At 32.1% G+C, this 16,613-nt stretch overlaps 1 protein-coding gene across 2 annotated transcripts in view; it reads right to left on the bottom strand.

Annotated features, from left to right (window-relative positions):
- Window positions 1–16,613, bottom strand: part of LOC658616 (ribosomal protein S6 kinase alpha-5) — a 54,076-nt gene that overhangs the window by 11,372 nt on the left and 26,091 nt on the right. For both annotated transcript variants that reach the window (XM_008201450.3, XM_964992.4), the window contains exons 4-5: window positions 15,006–15,121; window positions 6,809–7,006 (exon numbers count right to left, since the gene is read on the bottom strand). In XM_008201450.3, the coding sequence (XP_008199672.1) occupies window positions 6,809–7,006; window positions 15,006–15,121 (314 nt within the window). The remainder of the gene's footprint in view (window positions 1–6,808; window positions 7,007–15,005; window positions 15,122–16,613) is intronic.

Below are 16,613 nucleotides of genomic sequence, written 5' to 3'. Positions count from 1 at the left end.
TAATGGTTCCCGGATTGCATAACTCAATCACATCAAGGACTTTCTAATAATAAAATGTGCTCTTTCTCTCTTGTTTACACGTTTCCGAAGTAGTTCATGATTAGTGTAATAATTTATTTGAATTTCATATTATAATGTTGGGTTTTTTGCGCCACAATGCACAGTTTACACCGTTCCGTTTAACTAGGTCTCGACTTTTCGACCGAAATATTCGAAATATCAATTTTGATAGTGCTAATTTATTTTTAGATTAACAGACCGCTGGCATGTGGTGCGAATTATTTTTATCCATGCTTTCTATTTATCGCTCAACTGTAAATAAACATTTTCTTCGATCCTTGGGACTGGTATTCGCGCGTGCAACGCCGCACATAAGAGTGCAATCAGCGTGCCCCAAAGTCTACCAACCTAACTGTAAAGCGGAATAAACAGTTAACAAAATGATTTAAAAAAAATCCAGCCGATTGCGGACGGTAAGTACACTGGAAAACGACAGAAGTAGGTCAGATTCGGAGTCAGCCAAGTGGGACAACGATAGAGAAACGGACACTTGAGAAACGCCAGACGAAGAAGGAAGATTGGCCACTGTTAACAGTGAAAGTAGGATATACTGTATTTACAGTACATTACTAGTTGCACCATTATTGCCAATATTTTGAAATCCGTCACCTTATTACTTCCTTTTTCAATTAAAAACAACGCGAAAGAAGAAAACGATTTTCATTTCAACCAGCAATTAAAAATTCCGAATGTGATCCCACGTTCTCCTCAGTAACTGTTCTTTTGCTCACTTCCTGAACCTGCCTCGATACAGCCAAGAGTTATGGAAGGAATTTCTCGATTAACTGTCGTAACACTTTGAGCTTAGTGAATTTACTCTCGTTTCTCACAGAACGAGGTGTCTAGCCGAAGGCTCCAAATAATCATTGATTTATACATCCGATGATGATTTGCGTGCCTGGAATGCACACCATTAATTTGGTGCCACTTCAAGGACCACGATAACGCACAGGATGTTGCAAAAGGAAATTGGAATGTCTTGTTGTAGACAAACACTGACGAATTTCAAGAACTCGGAACAATTTTTTCAGTTAAAATTTTGCAAGATGTGACATTCCATTTAAACGGACGGGACACTTTGCACTAATCTTTAGATTTTGTTTTCAGTTTTTGCGAACAGTATCTGCACAAGTGAATTTTTATTTACAGAAACTTAGTATCATTTAAAAAATTTGAAATACAAGCAGGAAAAATAAATCAAACTGATGACGGACGGGACACAAAAAAGACCTCACATTTTTATCGTTAAACAATCGTTATACAATTCTGTTAATTTAATAGGCACTAATTCCAACAATTATTTTTGAATTAAATAGTGGAACCTGCTGAAACTTTTAAAACCACAAAACCGAAAAATAAGACAATGTGCACCGACTTCTGATTAATTCACTTTTTGTTTACACATGACGGACGGGACAAAAAAAATTGTGTGTGAAACTAGCTCTAAAAAATTTATTGAGACAGGTTTTAATTATTAAAGACTTTAACAATATTAAAATTCAACAGTGGAAATTAAAAATTTTTGATTTTGTTTAACGGCGAAAGAAATAAGAACAACATTTTATGTTTGCTATTATGGACGGGACAACAAAAATTACAGTGCCCTAGAGGTGCGTAATCGGTCTATAACTATTTTATTATTTGAATTATTGCCATGCGGTTTTTACTATCCGATAGATCGACTTAAAGTCCACAAATCAAAGATATTTTTCTTGCACACAGGGTGTTGTATACAGGGTGGTGAACCAAAGTTATTTTTTTTTAAATAGAACAGCCTACATATTTTTGCATAATTGGATTCAGCACAAAAATAGTGTAACTTTAAATAAACTATTATGGTTCTATCTTTTTTCGTTTCGGAATTATTCAACTTTTCGTTATAAAAAAAACAATTTTTGAAAAATCACTGCAAAGTCAACTATGAATATTTTCCAAAAAATTTGCAACAGAAAAGCTCAAAATACCTTGTTATTTTTTAGCAATAGTCGACTGTGACTTGAAACATGCCGATAATGTACAGGGTGTGCCAAAACGCAAGAGGTTGAATAACTCATTTTTTTCAAATAGAACACCATGTATTTCTTAACACGTATCAATAAATATAATATAATATAATACAGGGTGCTCAAAAACTGGCGCACCAACTCAGTGGTACGTTATTGAGAAGCAAGTGCAGATTACGGGAAAAATGTTGAAAAAATTCCTAAAGTCATATTTTAAAAAATCTGGAGCTACAAACTTATTGTGTTAACTTCTTTAGTTTTCATTATTTTTTTATGTTTTTATGTTTCATACCAGGTAATCGTTCCGTAACAAAACGATGAATAATTATTTTTAAATTTACTATCACATTTTAGCAGTTTTTTTAATTTAAAAAAATTAAAATTCATCAAAAAAATCACAGTTTGTAGATGTGCCAACGCTGGGAATTATTTCCTAGGAAACCGTTTCAAAAATAATTTATTTTTATTGTTGCTCAAATTCTATTGCGATCATGACTGTTAGACAACGTTGCCACATATCATTTATCTAAAATCCGTTATTTATCAATAACTTTAATACAAAGAATTTTTTTACTATTTCTACCTTTATATGTAACCAGTTCTCTACCACACACCATTGAGTTGGTGCGCCATTTTTTGAGCACGCTGTATAATATAATGTATAAAAAAATTGAAATATTTCTTATTTTTTTCTTTTTTGATTTATTTTATTATTAATTCTTGATGAGCAAAATTCATTTATGTATCAAGTAATAATTAGATTACTAATGTAATTAGTCGCATTAGTACCTATCAAAAAATAAATTACCTATTTATCACTCATCAGATTCTAGGAGAACTAATTTTCTTGTAATAAATTTTTTTTTTTGAAAAATTTTGAAAAATATTTTAAATTTGCTATGCAAAACCTTATATCGTCAGAAAGCTTATCAAAAATTCTACCAACACATAAAAAAATACAGGGTGTTTCATTTGAAAAAAATGAGTTATTCAACTTTTTGCATTTTGACACATTCTGTATATTAGCGGCGTGCTTTAATTAAAAGTCGTCTATTTGCTAAAATGACAAGGTATTCTAAATTTTTTTGTTGCAAATTTACCGGAAAATATTCATAAGCGACTTTGCAGTGATTTTTTAAAAATTGGTCTTTCTTATAACGAAAAGTTGAATAATTCCAAAACGAAAAAAGATAGACCCATAATAGTTTATATAAAGTTACATTGTTTTTTTACGTAGATTCCAACTATACAAAAATATATAGGGAGTTCCATTTAAAAAATATAACTTTGGTTCACCACCCTGTATACAACTCCCTGTGCATAATAAAAATATTTTTAGTTTGTGGATTTTAAGTCGATCTATCAGATAGTAAAAATGACATGGCAACATTTCAAACAATAAAAAAGTTATAGACCGATTACACACCCTTGGGTCACCCTGTATAAAGATACTAATCAATTTACTTACCGATTTCTATTTTCTAAACTACCAGAAACTAAAAAAAAATATTCTTCAAAAAATATTTAGCAGTTGTAGTACGTCAATATTTTATGTTATCGTTTACAAGGCAATGTCTGAAAATTTTAGAATCCAATGAATTTAAATGATATCCTCTTCCAAAAACTCTTTTGTCGCAAAATACATTAAATATATAAACCGAATCGTTTATGATTTCGTTTATGAGATATGATTTTAACATCGTTTGTTTGAACGTCCTTGGTGCACCAGGACTGTGGTTTTATCGTCCAAAAATATTTACATTTCCATTAATACCGTCCTTGATATTTTCATGCATACGGACAATGTCTAATGAGCAAAGTATGTGTTGCACTTTGAGAATTTATTTTTATCAATTATGAGAGTTATGCGGCAATTGCACTTTGGCTCCGTACCACCATCACGTAGGTTTGCCTCAGTTGTAGGTCAAAAATGTGGAATAATAACAATCCTTGTCTAGGAATTCGTTCAAAGTTGGTTGAAAGGTCATTTCGATTATTATTCAAATAGTTGTTGGTTACTCATCTTGGTGGGACATTAATTTGTTTATCCACTGCACCTATAGAAAACCTCCATTATCTAACTAGGTTTGTAGGTAACCGACTTGTTCATATGGGTTGTAGTATATTAACGTAAATGGCCAATTGAAATTAATTAAAATTGAGGCAAAAATGCACACTTTCCATGACTAATGAACACTGCACTGTTTCAAAAATCAATCCGTCCGGTGCGAACAGCTGTTTACCTGCGAGAAATACTTGTACAGTCTGGAAAATAATCGCAGAAAAGGCCAGGTGGCTTTACACTCACTGGCGGATTTTGTCATCCAAGTTTTAAATACCTTGCAAGAATTCGTGACTCATTAACATTAAATCCAATCACACAAACGTATGTAAAACACGCGCCACGGACCCGGGACAGGACAGGGTCCTCTTTATGACACGCAGAGGTCATTGTTCAATATTTTACATAAACAAATGGCTGGCAAAACCTTCAAGAGAGAGTGAATTTGACCGAGACAGATAGTGCAACAAATCTTTAGCTAAAATCTAACCCAGTTTTCATTCGCCACCGAATCGGGTCAACTTTGCCCAAGGGCAAAACGCAGTCACGCAGAAGCAATATCGTATAACAAGACCTGACATAATTACCGATTGGCTAAATAATATTGGCTTCGAAAAATAGTATATTAAAGTATAAGTGGATACTGAGGTCTTTAAAACACGCACGATTTTTCGAGCACGACGGCGTAGCCGGAGTACTCGAAATAAAGCAAGTGTTTTAAAGACCAGTTATTCACGAATACTTTACGTTTTTTTTTATTGGTACACTTTGAAATCATTAACAATACGAAATTGGAAATAATGTAATGTGAGATCAGTATACCTTTCGTTGTCATTATAATAAAAAAAAACATTAAAAAGATGCCATTTATACTAGAGTTCCTTTACTGGGACAGTTGGGACACTGAACGTCAAACCGAGCCAATTTTGTATTATGTGAATAAGGTATATATTTCTATCCTTTTTTATTAAAATTTTTGTTAGTAACTTATGTCAGAGGTTTATGTCGAAAATAATTTTAAGGTCATAATTTTTGTCAAATGCATTTTTATGACATAATTTTACGTTAAATTTAACCAGGTACATAGAAAACAGGAATTTTGGGATTACTGTTTAAAGAAAGAAAATATTGAATAATACCTACAAATACTAATATGCACGTTTCTGAATTTTTTCGATAATTATATTAATATTAAATTCATAACTTAAAACAAACTTCAATGGTAAAAATGCTTTTTTTTCAGTCACAATTTTTAGTTAAACATCTCGTCACAAAAATTGGTCATCAAGAACCCTTCATATTTTCCGCCGTCTTTTTAAATTTCCCAAAAAAATGATATTGAAGGACTTCTCCTGTGAAAAACGTAACAAAATCGTGAATTCCAATAACTTTATAATTTGAAACAAAATCTAAAGTCACGTAGAGGCGGCCAAGCAGCGACAAGTTCAACTTTCCTAAAAATTAGACCCAATTTTGGATTCAAGTGCCTACGTATTTTGTAAATGCATAGACAAATTCCCAAAATCTCATAGATTTTGTACATAGCATTATGTAGACAATTCACTTCTCCAAATGCTTGTTAATAATAAACGTAAAAATTTGGCAGGATAGGTTCAATTTCTCTCTCTTTCATCGATGATTACCATTTCTTAAAGTTAAGGAAAAAATGTTTATGATGAAAAGTTTAGACGTAAAATTTTTGTACTTCAACGGACGTATATAAAACAAAATTTCGAAAATTGACATTCAGTGTCCCAACTCTCCTAATATTCGGAAATAAAATTAACTAGACGCCCTCTGGTGATAACTTTTGAACTATGTCGAAAACAGTAACGAAATTTTCGTAATTCCACATTTAATTGACATCTAATAAATTGTTTAACAATTTTGCGTGTATGGTGTTAATTGCTTACATTGGAGAGAATCACTTTAAAAGTATGTGGTGGTAAATACTAGCTTTGACTTTGGTTCTGCGGTTTTTCGTGGTATAAAGTGTTTATTGTTGGAACATGAAAGTAGATGAAAAACAGAAAAAGATTTCAATTTTCTTTACAAAGTGTTATCAAACAGTTGTCTAATTAAAGACTGTAAGTAATGGATCACAGCGAACACAAAATTGGGCTCAAGAAACCACTAAATTAGTGAAGTTTGTGAATTTTAGGTTAGAATTTTTCCACTGATAAAATCATGAAATACTTCGATAAATTAACAAAACTACAATTAAGATTAACAACTGCTAATATACTTAAACGTAAATTATGCCAAAAGGTAGGCTTTTCAATGTCTTTGTAATAATTTTCCAATAAAGAAAGTGAACCAAAAAGTCATCGTTATTGGTGTTTTCCTCGTCATCTCTAATTTGTCAACATTCGTTTCTTCCACCAAAGATACAATAGTCATTCCGCATTAGCAATGTAATAATTGTGAAGCCTCAAAATTCGTACAATGCTCAAAATATCCGAATAAACATTTTCCCGCTATTTGTGGTTACTGTTTTCGACCTAGCTCAGTGGCGCCCCCAAAGGTAACTTTACTTCCGAATAGGAACTCTAATTTATACTTCACGTTTCTTGGGTTATTGATGTTGCCATGGGCACATTAAAAAACGCGCGTTTTTTTTTTAATAGATTAGGTACCAATAAAATTTAAAATATTTTTAAATCGGTTGGGGAGAGAAACTTACAATATCGTGTCCTTGGGTGCCTCCCTTGACCACTTCGGGTGCCATATACTCGATTGTGCCACAAAAAGAGTACGCCCGCTGGTCATTGTCACCTTCCCTAGGTAGTTCTTTGCTCAATCCGAAATCAGTGAGGACGATGTGTCCCGATTCGTCGACTAAGATATTTTCTAGCTTGATGTCCCTGTATATGATACCCAACTGAAACAGGAAAAATAATATTCATAAGTCGACATCCGCCTAAATTGTACCCCAGTTATACAAAGCATTGTGCATCATGACTAGACGGCCAGGTGTTGTAACAGACTCAACAGGTAATCAAGCGATTTTCGCTTTTATATTAGGATGCGATAAACACCTTGTATATACCATATTGTAACAGCTGTGGTTTAGGTGACCAGAATAATGTACCGCTATAAAAGTGGTGCTCTTAATGCAGACGCTTAAATTTAAAAGTCAACTGCTGGAACGTTAATGCAATAATTAATCTTGGCCAAAATTACTGAGTTGCTGAAAAGTTCGTAAATACTTGAGCAAATAACTAATTTAACCAATAATGAAAGTAAAGTGAACGAAACAACTGAAAGTTTGCAATGGAAAATATCGGCTTGCTCCTGGAAAGGAATTCTGTTGACATTTTCATTGATTTGCTTAATTTACAAAAATTATCAGCGAAACTGTCCCATTTAAAGACTATGCGAAATTAAAAAATAGTAAAAAATAAAATTTCAAGGCAGCTTGAAAGCGTAAAAATTGAGCTTCTTACAATAAAAAGCTTTAAACAGGTTTTACAAAAACTTTGCGGGTGGTAACTAGAAAACTAAAAAAAAATCAACAAATAAAAAGGTTTTTAAGTTTAGTTTCAAATATCTTTACAGAACAAATGTTGTGACAAATCAGTGACACAACTTGTGTAACTCTGGGACAATGTTTTCTTTGTTCATACTTTGTCTAATATTTTTTCTCCTATTCCGTTCCTATTTTTTTGCTTTCGAATGTTAATATGTAAATGAAAGAAACTAATTTTTATATTGTTTTGCCGTACATGTAGAATAAAAAGTTTCTGATTGATATTTTAGCAATAACTTAAATTTGGAAGACCGTTATCGATTTTGATGTTATTGTCCAGCAGTAATGTTAGTAGATCAAAAAACATTTTTTTATTTGAATATTTATCTTGTGTTTATTTTATGCATTTTCAACTACATTAGTACATTTTGTATTAAAAACAAATAACAATATATTTAAAAAGAAAGCTATTTTTAAAAAAACTTCTTACAATACTCATATTTAAAGAGGTGGATAATTATATTAAGTTTTATTTTAAGTAAAAAAGTAAGAACTACATGTTACTCCAGTCGCTGTAGAGCTTTTAGTTTTTTATTTTTAATAACGTTAGTAAAATGAAAATTAAAAATGCAATTGAACTTTGGTAAGTTTCAAACCTTGGATAACTAGAATGATTGCGAATTTCAAAACACGAAAGCGGCAAAATCCCAATATTTATTATTCGATAACTCAATCAGTCAAATTCTGATAAGTCGAATTTCTTGGTATCGCGAACCCTCGACCGAAACTTGCTTTTCTTTGTCGAACCTTGCCTGATACTTTATAAGTTTTTTTTTTTTTTTGAAAAACCAACATCGAAACATCGTTTGCATCTTCTGGGTAAACTGGGGCGAAACTATATAACATATACCTTCGGAAATTAAAAAGATGAAAACTTAAAATTTAAGGTCTTTTAAAAAAATTTTTTGCAAAAATTGTTTCTACTCTGTAAATGAGTATGTAGAGTATTCTCGACTTTGTTGGCAAATGTATTTGTTTGTTGTCTAATTGTTAATTTTCTATTGGTTCCACTGCTTTTCTTTTGTTCTAAATAGACAAATATATCCATTGCCGCAATGGTAAAAATGTGCAGCAACATTATTATTATCATTATAAGTCTTACCCGTAAAATTACAAAAAATAACAAAAAAAAGTTATTGGCAGCATACTATGTAATATCAAATTACTCTTTTTGTTGAAAAATATATATTTTTCGTATTCTGCTTATGAAAACATATTCTATTAATTCACCACTTACATTCAAAAAAACTTTCATTCAAAGTTTCTTTTTTTTTAATGTAAATTGTCTAATTACATAAGCAACATGAGATCGAAAAAGAACTAATTTAGAGCAAGTCGTGCCTGCGAAATTTAACTCACTTATTATTGTCAAATGGAGTTTACAACCAAATAAAAAGCCTAGATTGTGGAATGCTATTTTAACCAGTGAAAAAATAAATGAGGGTGGAAATATTCAATTAGTGAATGATACCTAAAAGAATTTCGGAAAATTTTCTAATCGTTTGTTTGCTAACATAGAAATAGTATTTCTGGACACCTCCTTAGTCTCCTCCACTGCCTTTGGCAACACGATATTTTAAAAAGAAATGTAGCTAAAGTTACACTTGCCGTTCAAAGCTTGCTACAATTCAGTATATTTTTCATCTCATAGTATTTCCTCCCTGTACAGAATTGTACTTAATTTAGAAAATTTGAAGCGACAAATACCTATAGTATTTAAATCTGGTTAAATAAAAGAATAAGTTAATTAACAAAAATTAACAAAATTAAATTAACAAAATATAATTTTAAATGTTTTTTCTATAACACCCAGTATAAATTCCATGTTTTCCAATTTTCACTTGTTTTTTTTTACTTTTCATAACATTATAGCTACATTAAGCTAATAAAGTTTCAAAACCACTTCTATTAAACGTTCCAAAATTTACATCAATTCATTAAATAGCTGTGAGGATTCAATCTGAAAACCATCCCGGATTTTCAGAAAATCGTAACAATTGTAAGAAAGTGAAAGAATTCCAAAGTGATTTTCTCGAAACCCACTTAAGCTCATTTGTAGTAAAATAATGATGACTTTTCTTATCTTATCATTTTGCAACAAATCTTAATTCAAGGGTAGGAGATAAAACTGTAATATTCATCAATTTTTATATGAAAAAATCCTTTTGATTTTATGCTGCCTCTATAACATTTCAATTTGGTATTTTTTAAGGCCAATAAAATATTCCATGAGCGGTTTGAGATAACTCAGCATTAAACTTCCACTAAACCCAAGAATGTTTAGTTCGTCCGGACAATAAAAGGCACAACACGTGTGACTAGTATGTGATATACTTAGTTCATAATAACGAGGTCAACGACGTGGTTCTAATAATTCCTTAATTTGTTATCATTAAAACCGTACATTACCTATGATAATGATTTATCGTTTCGACGCCGGACAAACAAAATTTTATTTAAACAATTCCCAGACGATTTATGCGCCCAATTATTCAGCAAGGATCGACATCTGCATCTCAAGACAACAATTTCCAATCAAATGACACGCACGCATTCGCTTGTTGATAAAACAAGCGAATTGTTCCTGACAGGTAATTAAATAAATTCGCTCAATATAGAAATATTTTGGTCAAACAATGAACCGACATTTTTAAAGGGTTAACGACCCAAGTCAGCCCCCATGCCATGTATCTCCGCAGTAGGGGTTGAAGCACAAAGCGTGTAATTCTACGCCAGCGACAAAAATTGAAAACTGAAACGGTAACTCATAAATAAGATCGGAAATTAGTTTACACGTGTCGTGAATTACCGCAATTAAAATTTAAAATGTAAAACAACAACACAACCAGCCTTTCGTTATTTTGCAACAGCGTGACATCCTACTTTGCACAATTCAATTTTTATTAAGCATTTTTGCGCACGTTCAAGTAATCATCGCTTTAAAAATCAGATTATGACCTTTGATATGATAACAGAGTTGTCAATTCTGAAAATTAATCAATTCAAGCTTCAAGCGTGCACTTTTTAGATTAGAACTAAACGAACTTTATGACTTAATCCCGATCAATAAAATCATTTAAAGAAATTGCCTATTAACCGTAATTGTTTATTCCGATGACATAATTTTACAGCCAAGACTTGGATTTATATGCAATTTAGAAATGAAAAAATGTCCGACTGAAAGTCACATAAATAAATTAAATAATTGACTATTTTTACCCACAAGTAAAAAAACCAGCACAAAAATCTATCTATAAATAATCAGTGAAAGTACGATTTCACCATTTGAATATTTTGACAGTAGCAACAATTCCAAGAAATAGTATCTGAGAAATTCTCCACAGGTTTGGGAATTCACAAGGCGACCTTGGTTTGTGGAATTGTAATAAGAACGAATAACATGTTTACCATTGTCGTATCAGTTTGGTATTTTCTCTTGTAAAACTCTAACCAAACGCCAGTTGATAACAGGACGAAAAGTCGGAAAGAATGTGGTGACGGATGGGGAGAGGGTTGTAAAAACAGCGATAATACGAACGTTATCGCCTGGTTTGCTAATAACAAGATTACCACCCGGTGATGACTCAAAAGATATTTTTCTCAAAGCCAAGAAACCATTAAATATTAAACCGAACCCCAAATTCAATAAGTTAATTACCGTCTATTATTTGAGTGAATTCATGGAATAATCTATTATGCGACAGTGTGGTGGATAATAATGAATAAATGATTGTTTGACCTAATAGACAGTAGTTAAAATTCAAGTTGGTAAACTGAGGAATACAGACGACACACAGAATAAATTAAAACGATAATAATTGTAGTAAATGTCCCGAACAGACGTGCGTTAAGTTGGCCCAACCACTTTCAAATTTTTAAAATGCACATACGGCATTCAAATGTGCTCGGAAAGTGCTGAAAAATGCTGCTATTTATTTAAAAAATGCTACTTAGTTTAAGAGATTTTTTGTGTTTTTTTGGTTGGCTAACTTAACGGTGGCCCAACCATTTTATGTGCTGGACGTTTTGTTTATGCCATTTAAAAGTCCTTTAAAAATGCTGACAAATGCCGTGCTGGGAAAATAACGGAGTTTTTTAAATTTAAATAATGGTTGGACTAACTTAACGACAGCCCAACCATTCATGTGCTAAACGATTTCTTTATGTCAACTAGAAGATCTTGAAAAATCTTTAAATAAAAAGTGTTAAGAAAAAAAACGAAGTTTTTTATTTAAATAATGGTTTGGCTAACTTAACGACAGCCCAACCACACCGAGTGCCTTCGAGTTTTTTATGTCAACTGCTCGCGAGTGCTGTACTTAATTCAAAAAGTGCTGAGAAAATAACATTGGTTTTTAATATCGAAAATTCTCCCCCTTAAATGCAAGAGCTGTAGTGCTTACTTTGGTACATCATATATCGTTTATTTTTTTTAAGTAGATTCACATGAATTGGAATTGTTTAATAAAAACACAATAATTAGTACTTTATTTAAAAAACATTTCATTTTAACATAAAATAAACAATAAAAAAATAATATAAATATTATACTTTTACAAACAGTGTTCACTTTGTCTTGAAGAACGTCATATATTTCCCATTTTTCATTTGGCCTCTTACAATATGCAACAAAATGGCCTACATCACTAGCAAGAATTCCTTCACTGATAATTTCCCCTAACCCCTGGAGTTTGTAGTTTAGGTTTTTATGGGTTAATGCTATATTAGCAGGAATTTGGCATAACTGAACACTGCTATTTGTGTTGGTCAATGAAACTGATGCCCAGTCAATAAATATGTAGTTTTCATTCAAATTTGATTTCACGTTCAAATACTTTTCGTCACATTTTAGACAAAAGCAAGTTTTCTCCATTGTTTTTGTAACAAGCTTAGCTACTAAATTATTGTCACTTAACATAATTTCTGGTTTCATTGTAACCACACTTAGAGCAAACCGTGATTTCTTTTTTAGACCAATCTTAGAAATTATTAGTAGCTAATCTATCTATTAATAATTGCTGCGTACATACGCAAGAAATTTCTATTAGAACATCGGGCCTGAGGACTTCATCAAAAATTTGAGACAAAATTTTAGCTCTTAGTATGTGAGAATGTCTAGATATTTTTACCTTGACCAAATTCTGTAAAAGTTCGGCCAGAAAATTATCATCTACAACACCCTCTCTAAATGCGGGGCAGTCACAGTACCATGAAGACAATATTTGAACAAGTGCATCAAATCCACACGTATTAGTAAACATAAACATTTTTTTATTAACCGTGATTGTTCTTAATGTAGAACAGTTTCCATTTTTAATTAAATATATAGGAATTGTTTTTGTCCGTGCCGAAAGTTCCATAAATTCCCATTCTTTTTGATTTTCCAGATAAGATCTTCGTGGACGTTTAGGTTTAGTTGCACCTTCCCCTTTCCAGTTTTCAACTGTTCTATCTTCTTCATCTTTCATTGTCTCGTCGTCATCGTTTGTTGTTTCCACTTTTTTGGAATTTTTATGTGTTTTCTCTAGCAAAGAAAGAAGGTCGTCTGCTTCTTTGGGTACAGCTGAATATAACTTATCTTCATTTTTGTTAGTATATTTAGGGAAAATTTTTTCTTCGCCTTTCCATACTAACATGCTGTTCTTGTTCTTTGAATATACTAGACGTATAGCTCCTTCTAAAGTTTCTATGTGCATTTTCAAAACTTTTCTAAGCCTAATAATTTTTATTTGCAGTATTCGGAAATAAAATTACCGTTGGGGGCGCCACTGAGCTAGGTCGAAAACAGTAACCATAAATGGCGGGAAAATGTTTATTCGGATATTTTGAGCGTTGTACGAATTTTGAGGCTTCACAATTATTGCATTGCCTATGCGGAATAATTATTGTATATTTGATGCAAGAAACTTATGTTGACAAATGAGAGATGACGAGGAAAACACGAATAACGAATGACTGTTTGGTTCACTTTCTTTATTGGAAAATTATTACAAAGACATTGAAAAGCCTACCTTTTGGCATAATTTACGTTTAAATGTATCAGCAGTTGTTAATCTTTATTGTAGTTTTGTAGATTTACCGCAGCATTTCATGATTTTTTCAGTGGAAAATTCTAACCTAAAATTCACACACAGTACTAATTTATTGGTTTCTTGAGCCAAACTTTGTGTTTGCTGTGATCCATTACTTATAATCTTTAATTAGACAACTGTTTGATAACACTTCGTAATCAAAATTTAAATATTTTTCACTTTTTATCCACTTTCAAGTTCCAACAATAAACACTTTATACCACGAAAAACTACAGAAAGTACTTACCACCACGTACTTTTAAAGGGATTCTTTCTATTGTAAGTAATTAACACTATACACGCAAAATTGTTGAACAATTCATTAAATATCAGTTAAATGTGGAATTACGAAAATTTCTTTACTGTTTTCGACATAGTTCAAAAGTCATCACCAGAGGGAGTCTAGTTAATTTTATTTCTGAATAGCCTTTGCCAGTATTTTTGAAAATGTTTTAGTTCATATGTATAAATAAATCGTAGAGCACTCGGTGTAAGATTGGACTGTCCGGCCACCGTTAAGAAGTTAGCCCACCAATTTTCGATATTAAAAACCAATGTTATTCTCTCAACACTTTTTGAATTAAGTACAGCACTCGCCAGCAGTTGACATAAAAAACTCGAAGGCACTCGGTGTGGTTGGGCTGTCTTAAGTTAGCCCAACCATTATTTAAATAAAAAACTTCGTTTTTTTTCTCAACACTTTTTATTTAAAGATTTTTCAAGATCTTCTAGTTGACATAAAGAAATCGTTTAGCACATGAATGGTTGGGCTGTCGTTAAGTTAGTCCAACCATTATTTAAATTTAAAAAACTCCGTTATTTTCCCAGTACTTTTTATTTAAAATACGGCATTTGCCAGCATTTTTAAGGACTTTTAAATGGCATAAACAAAACGTCCAGCACATAAAATGGTTGGGCCACCGTTAAGTTAGCCCAACCAAAAAAAACACAAAAAAATCTCTAAAACTAAAGTAGCATTTTTTAAATAAATAGCAGCATTCTTCAGCACTTTCCGAGCACATTTGAATGCCGTATGTGCATTTTCAAAGTTTGAAAGTGGTTGGGCCAACTTAACGCACGTCCCGAATAGCCAAAGTTCAAACACAAATCCAGTAAATGCACCGAAACTCTTTGTTCTATTTGTGAACAACCTTTGATTGCTGTATTACTTTTATTGCGAAGGACGTTCTATTTATAACCACTTGCGTTCAGGCAAAATGAAGCGTTTTCAACAACAAATACGAAATTGCAGGATTTCAACATAAACAAAGAATACTTACACTGTGGAGGCGTTCGAGTGCTAAAATAATTTCCCCTATGTAAATGCGGACTTCATCTTCTGTAAAATGCTCTCTTTGGTATAAATGTGTGAATAGTTCTCCTCCGGCCACATAGTCTGAAACGAAAAAACAGTAAACAAATGACCGGCGTCATCGCGGGGATTTACAAACAGGTAAGTTCCAGCAAAAGCTCATCTGCTGACGCAGTATTTGTGACATTATTGTTGCTTTTTAATTGAAAATTTGCTAAACAACAACGTCAATCCACCATCAACGTAATTCTAGTTACGTGCTGGCTTAAATTATGGAACAATCACTTTCTCTTGTAATTAAACGACAAGTATTATGTTCCACTTAATATCGAAATATTTGTTGTTGACAAACCAATCTCCTGAATTTCTTGTTGACATTTTACAAGTGTAGCATAATTTACACACAAGTAGCCTTGTTTTATTTCATTTATAAATCAGTTTGTTTACTGTTAGTGCACTTTTAGTTTATTTAAATGAAATGTATCCCTGCTTGTGTACTACAACAAAATGTAGCATTATAGAGCCAGAAATACAAACACAAGCCACTAGTATTCAGTAAATAAACACAGCTCGGTGTTATCATGCATTTGTTTACGGCCCGATAAGGTGTGATATTGCCCGAATAACCAATTTTTTTGTGTGAAGCGACGTTTACTACAACTTTATTATTGCATTCAATTATAAAACAATATTGTATTAATTTATGGCCGCATTAAATTTGTTGGTTTTGAAGGCCTTGTAACCTTGATTCACTTATTAAAATAACATACGAAATTCTCGGCGTGTGGTAGACCTGTTCAATTACAATGCATCTGACAACACCACATTTATTTACAAATCAAAATACGTCCGATTTGAATAATACAAAACAAATTGTACGTTTTTAATGCGAGAGCGTGCCATCATAAATGTAGGCACGCATACGCGTTTTACACACTAAAGTATAAAACAAATTTACACTATTATCGCTGATTATTTATTATTAGGTACACCGCGTAAAGTAGGTGGTTAACTGCTCCCTAAATTTGAGCAAATTTATTATCTTGTAAGAAAATTTGAGTTTTTTAAATAAATATAACAAAGATAAGCAGTTGTTTTTCATGAGCTTAAATGCCGCCAGTTTTAGAAAAGAGAAAGTGCATAAAATATGAAAGTGTTTATCTCACTCACTTTCACTAGGTACTGTGTTTACTTGACTTTGTGGTGGCATTACCTTGGGACTACTAATTTAGTGAATGTATTATTATTGGTTAAGAAATTTTGGCTAAATTTTAAAAAAATTGGACGCGTTTGGCAAAAATCCATTTGTTCGTTCGGCCACAAAAATTAGTTCGTTTACCTGAAACCATGTGACCTTGCTTTCAGTTGGGTTTACTCGAAATAACTTATTTCTCGGTTGGTATTTTCCCAACCTAATCGTAATTTCTAGAAAAATGTGCAATTGTTACAAAGCGTATTCGCGTATACAGGGTGTCCAGCCCAGCTCCCGTCTTCTGTAGCTTAGTTATTATTAAAGTTGGAGTTTTGATATTTTGTAAATGGTATTTATACTCCAGGACACATTTCAAGAAAATAT

This window comes from Tribolium castaneum, chromosome 1 (assembly GCF_031307605.1).
Source record: "Tribolium castaneum strain GA2 chromosome 1, icTriCast1.1, whole genome shotgun sequence".
NCBI classification, from domain to species: Eukaryota; Metazoa; Arthropoda; class Insecta; order Coleoptera; family Tenebrionidae; genus Tribolium; species Tribolium castaneum.
The sequence above is the reverse complement of the archived record's forward strand: the minus strand, read 5'-3'. Positions and strand labels throughout refer to the sequence as shown.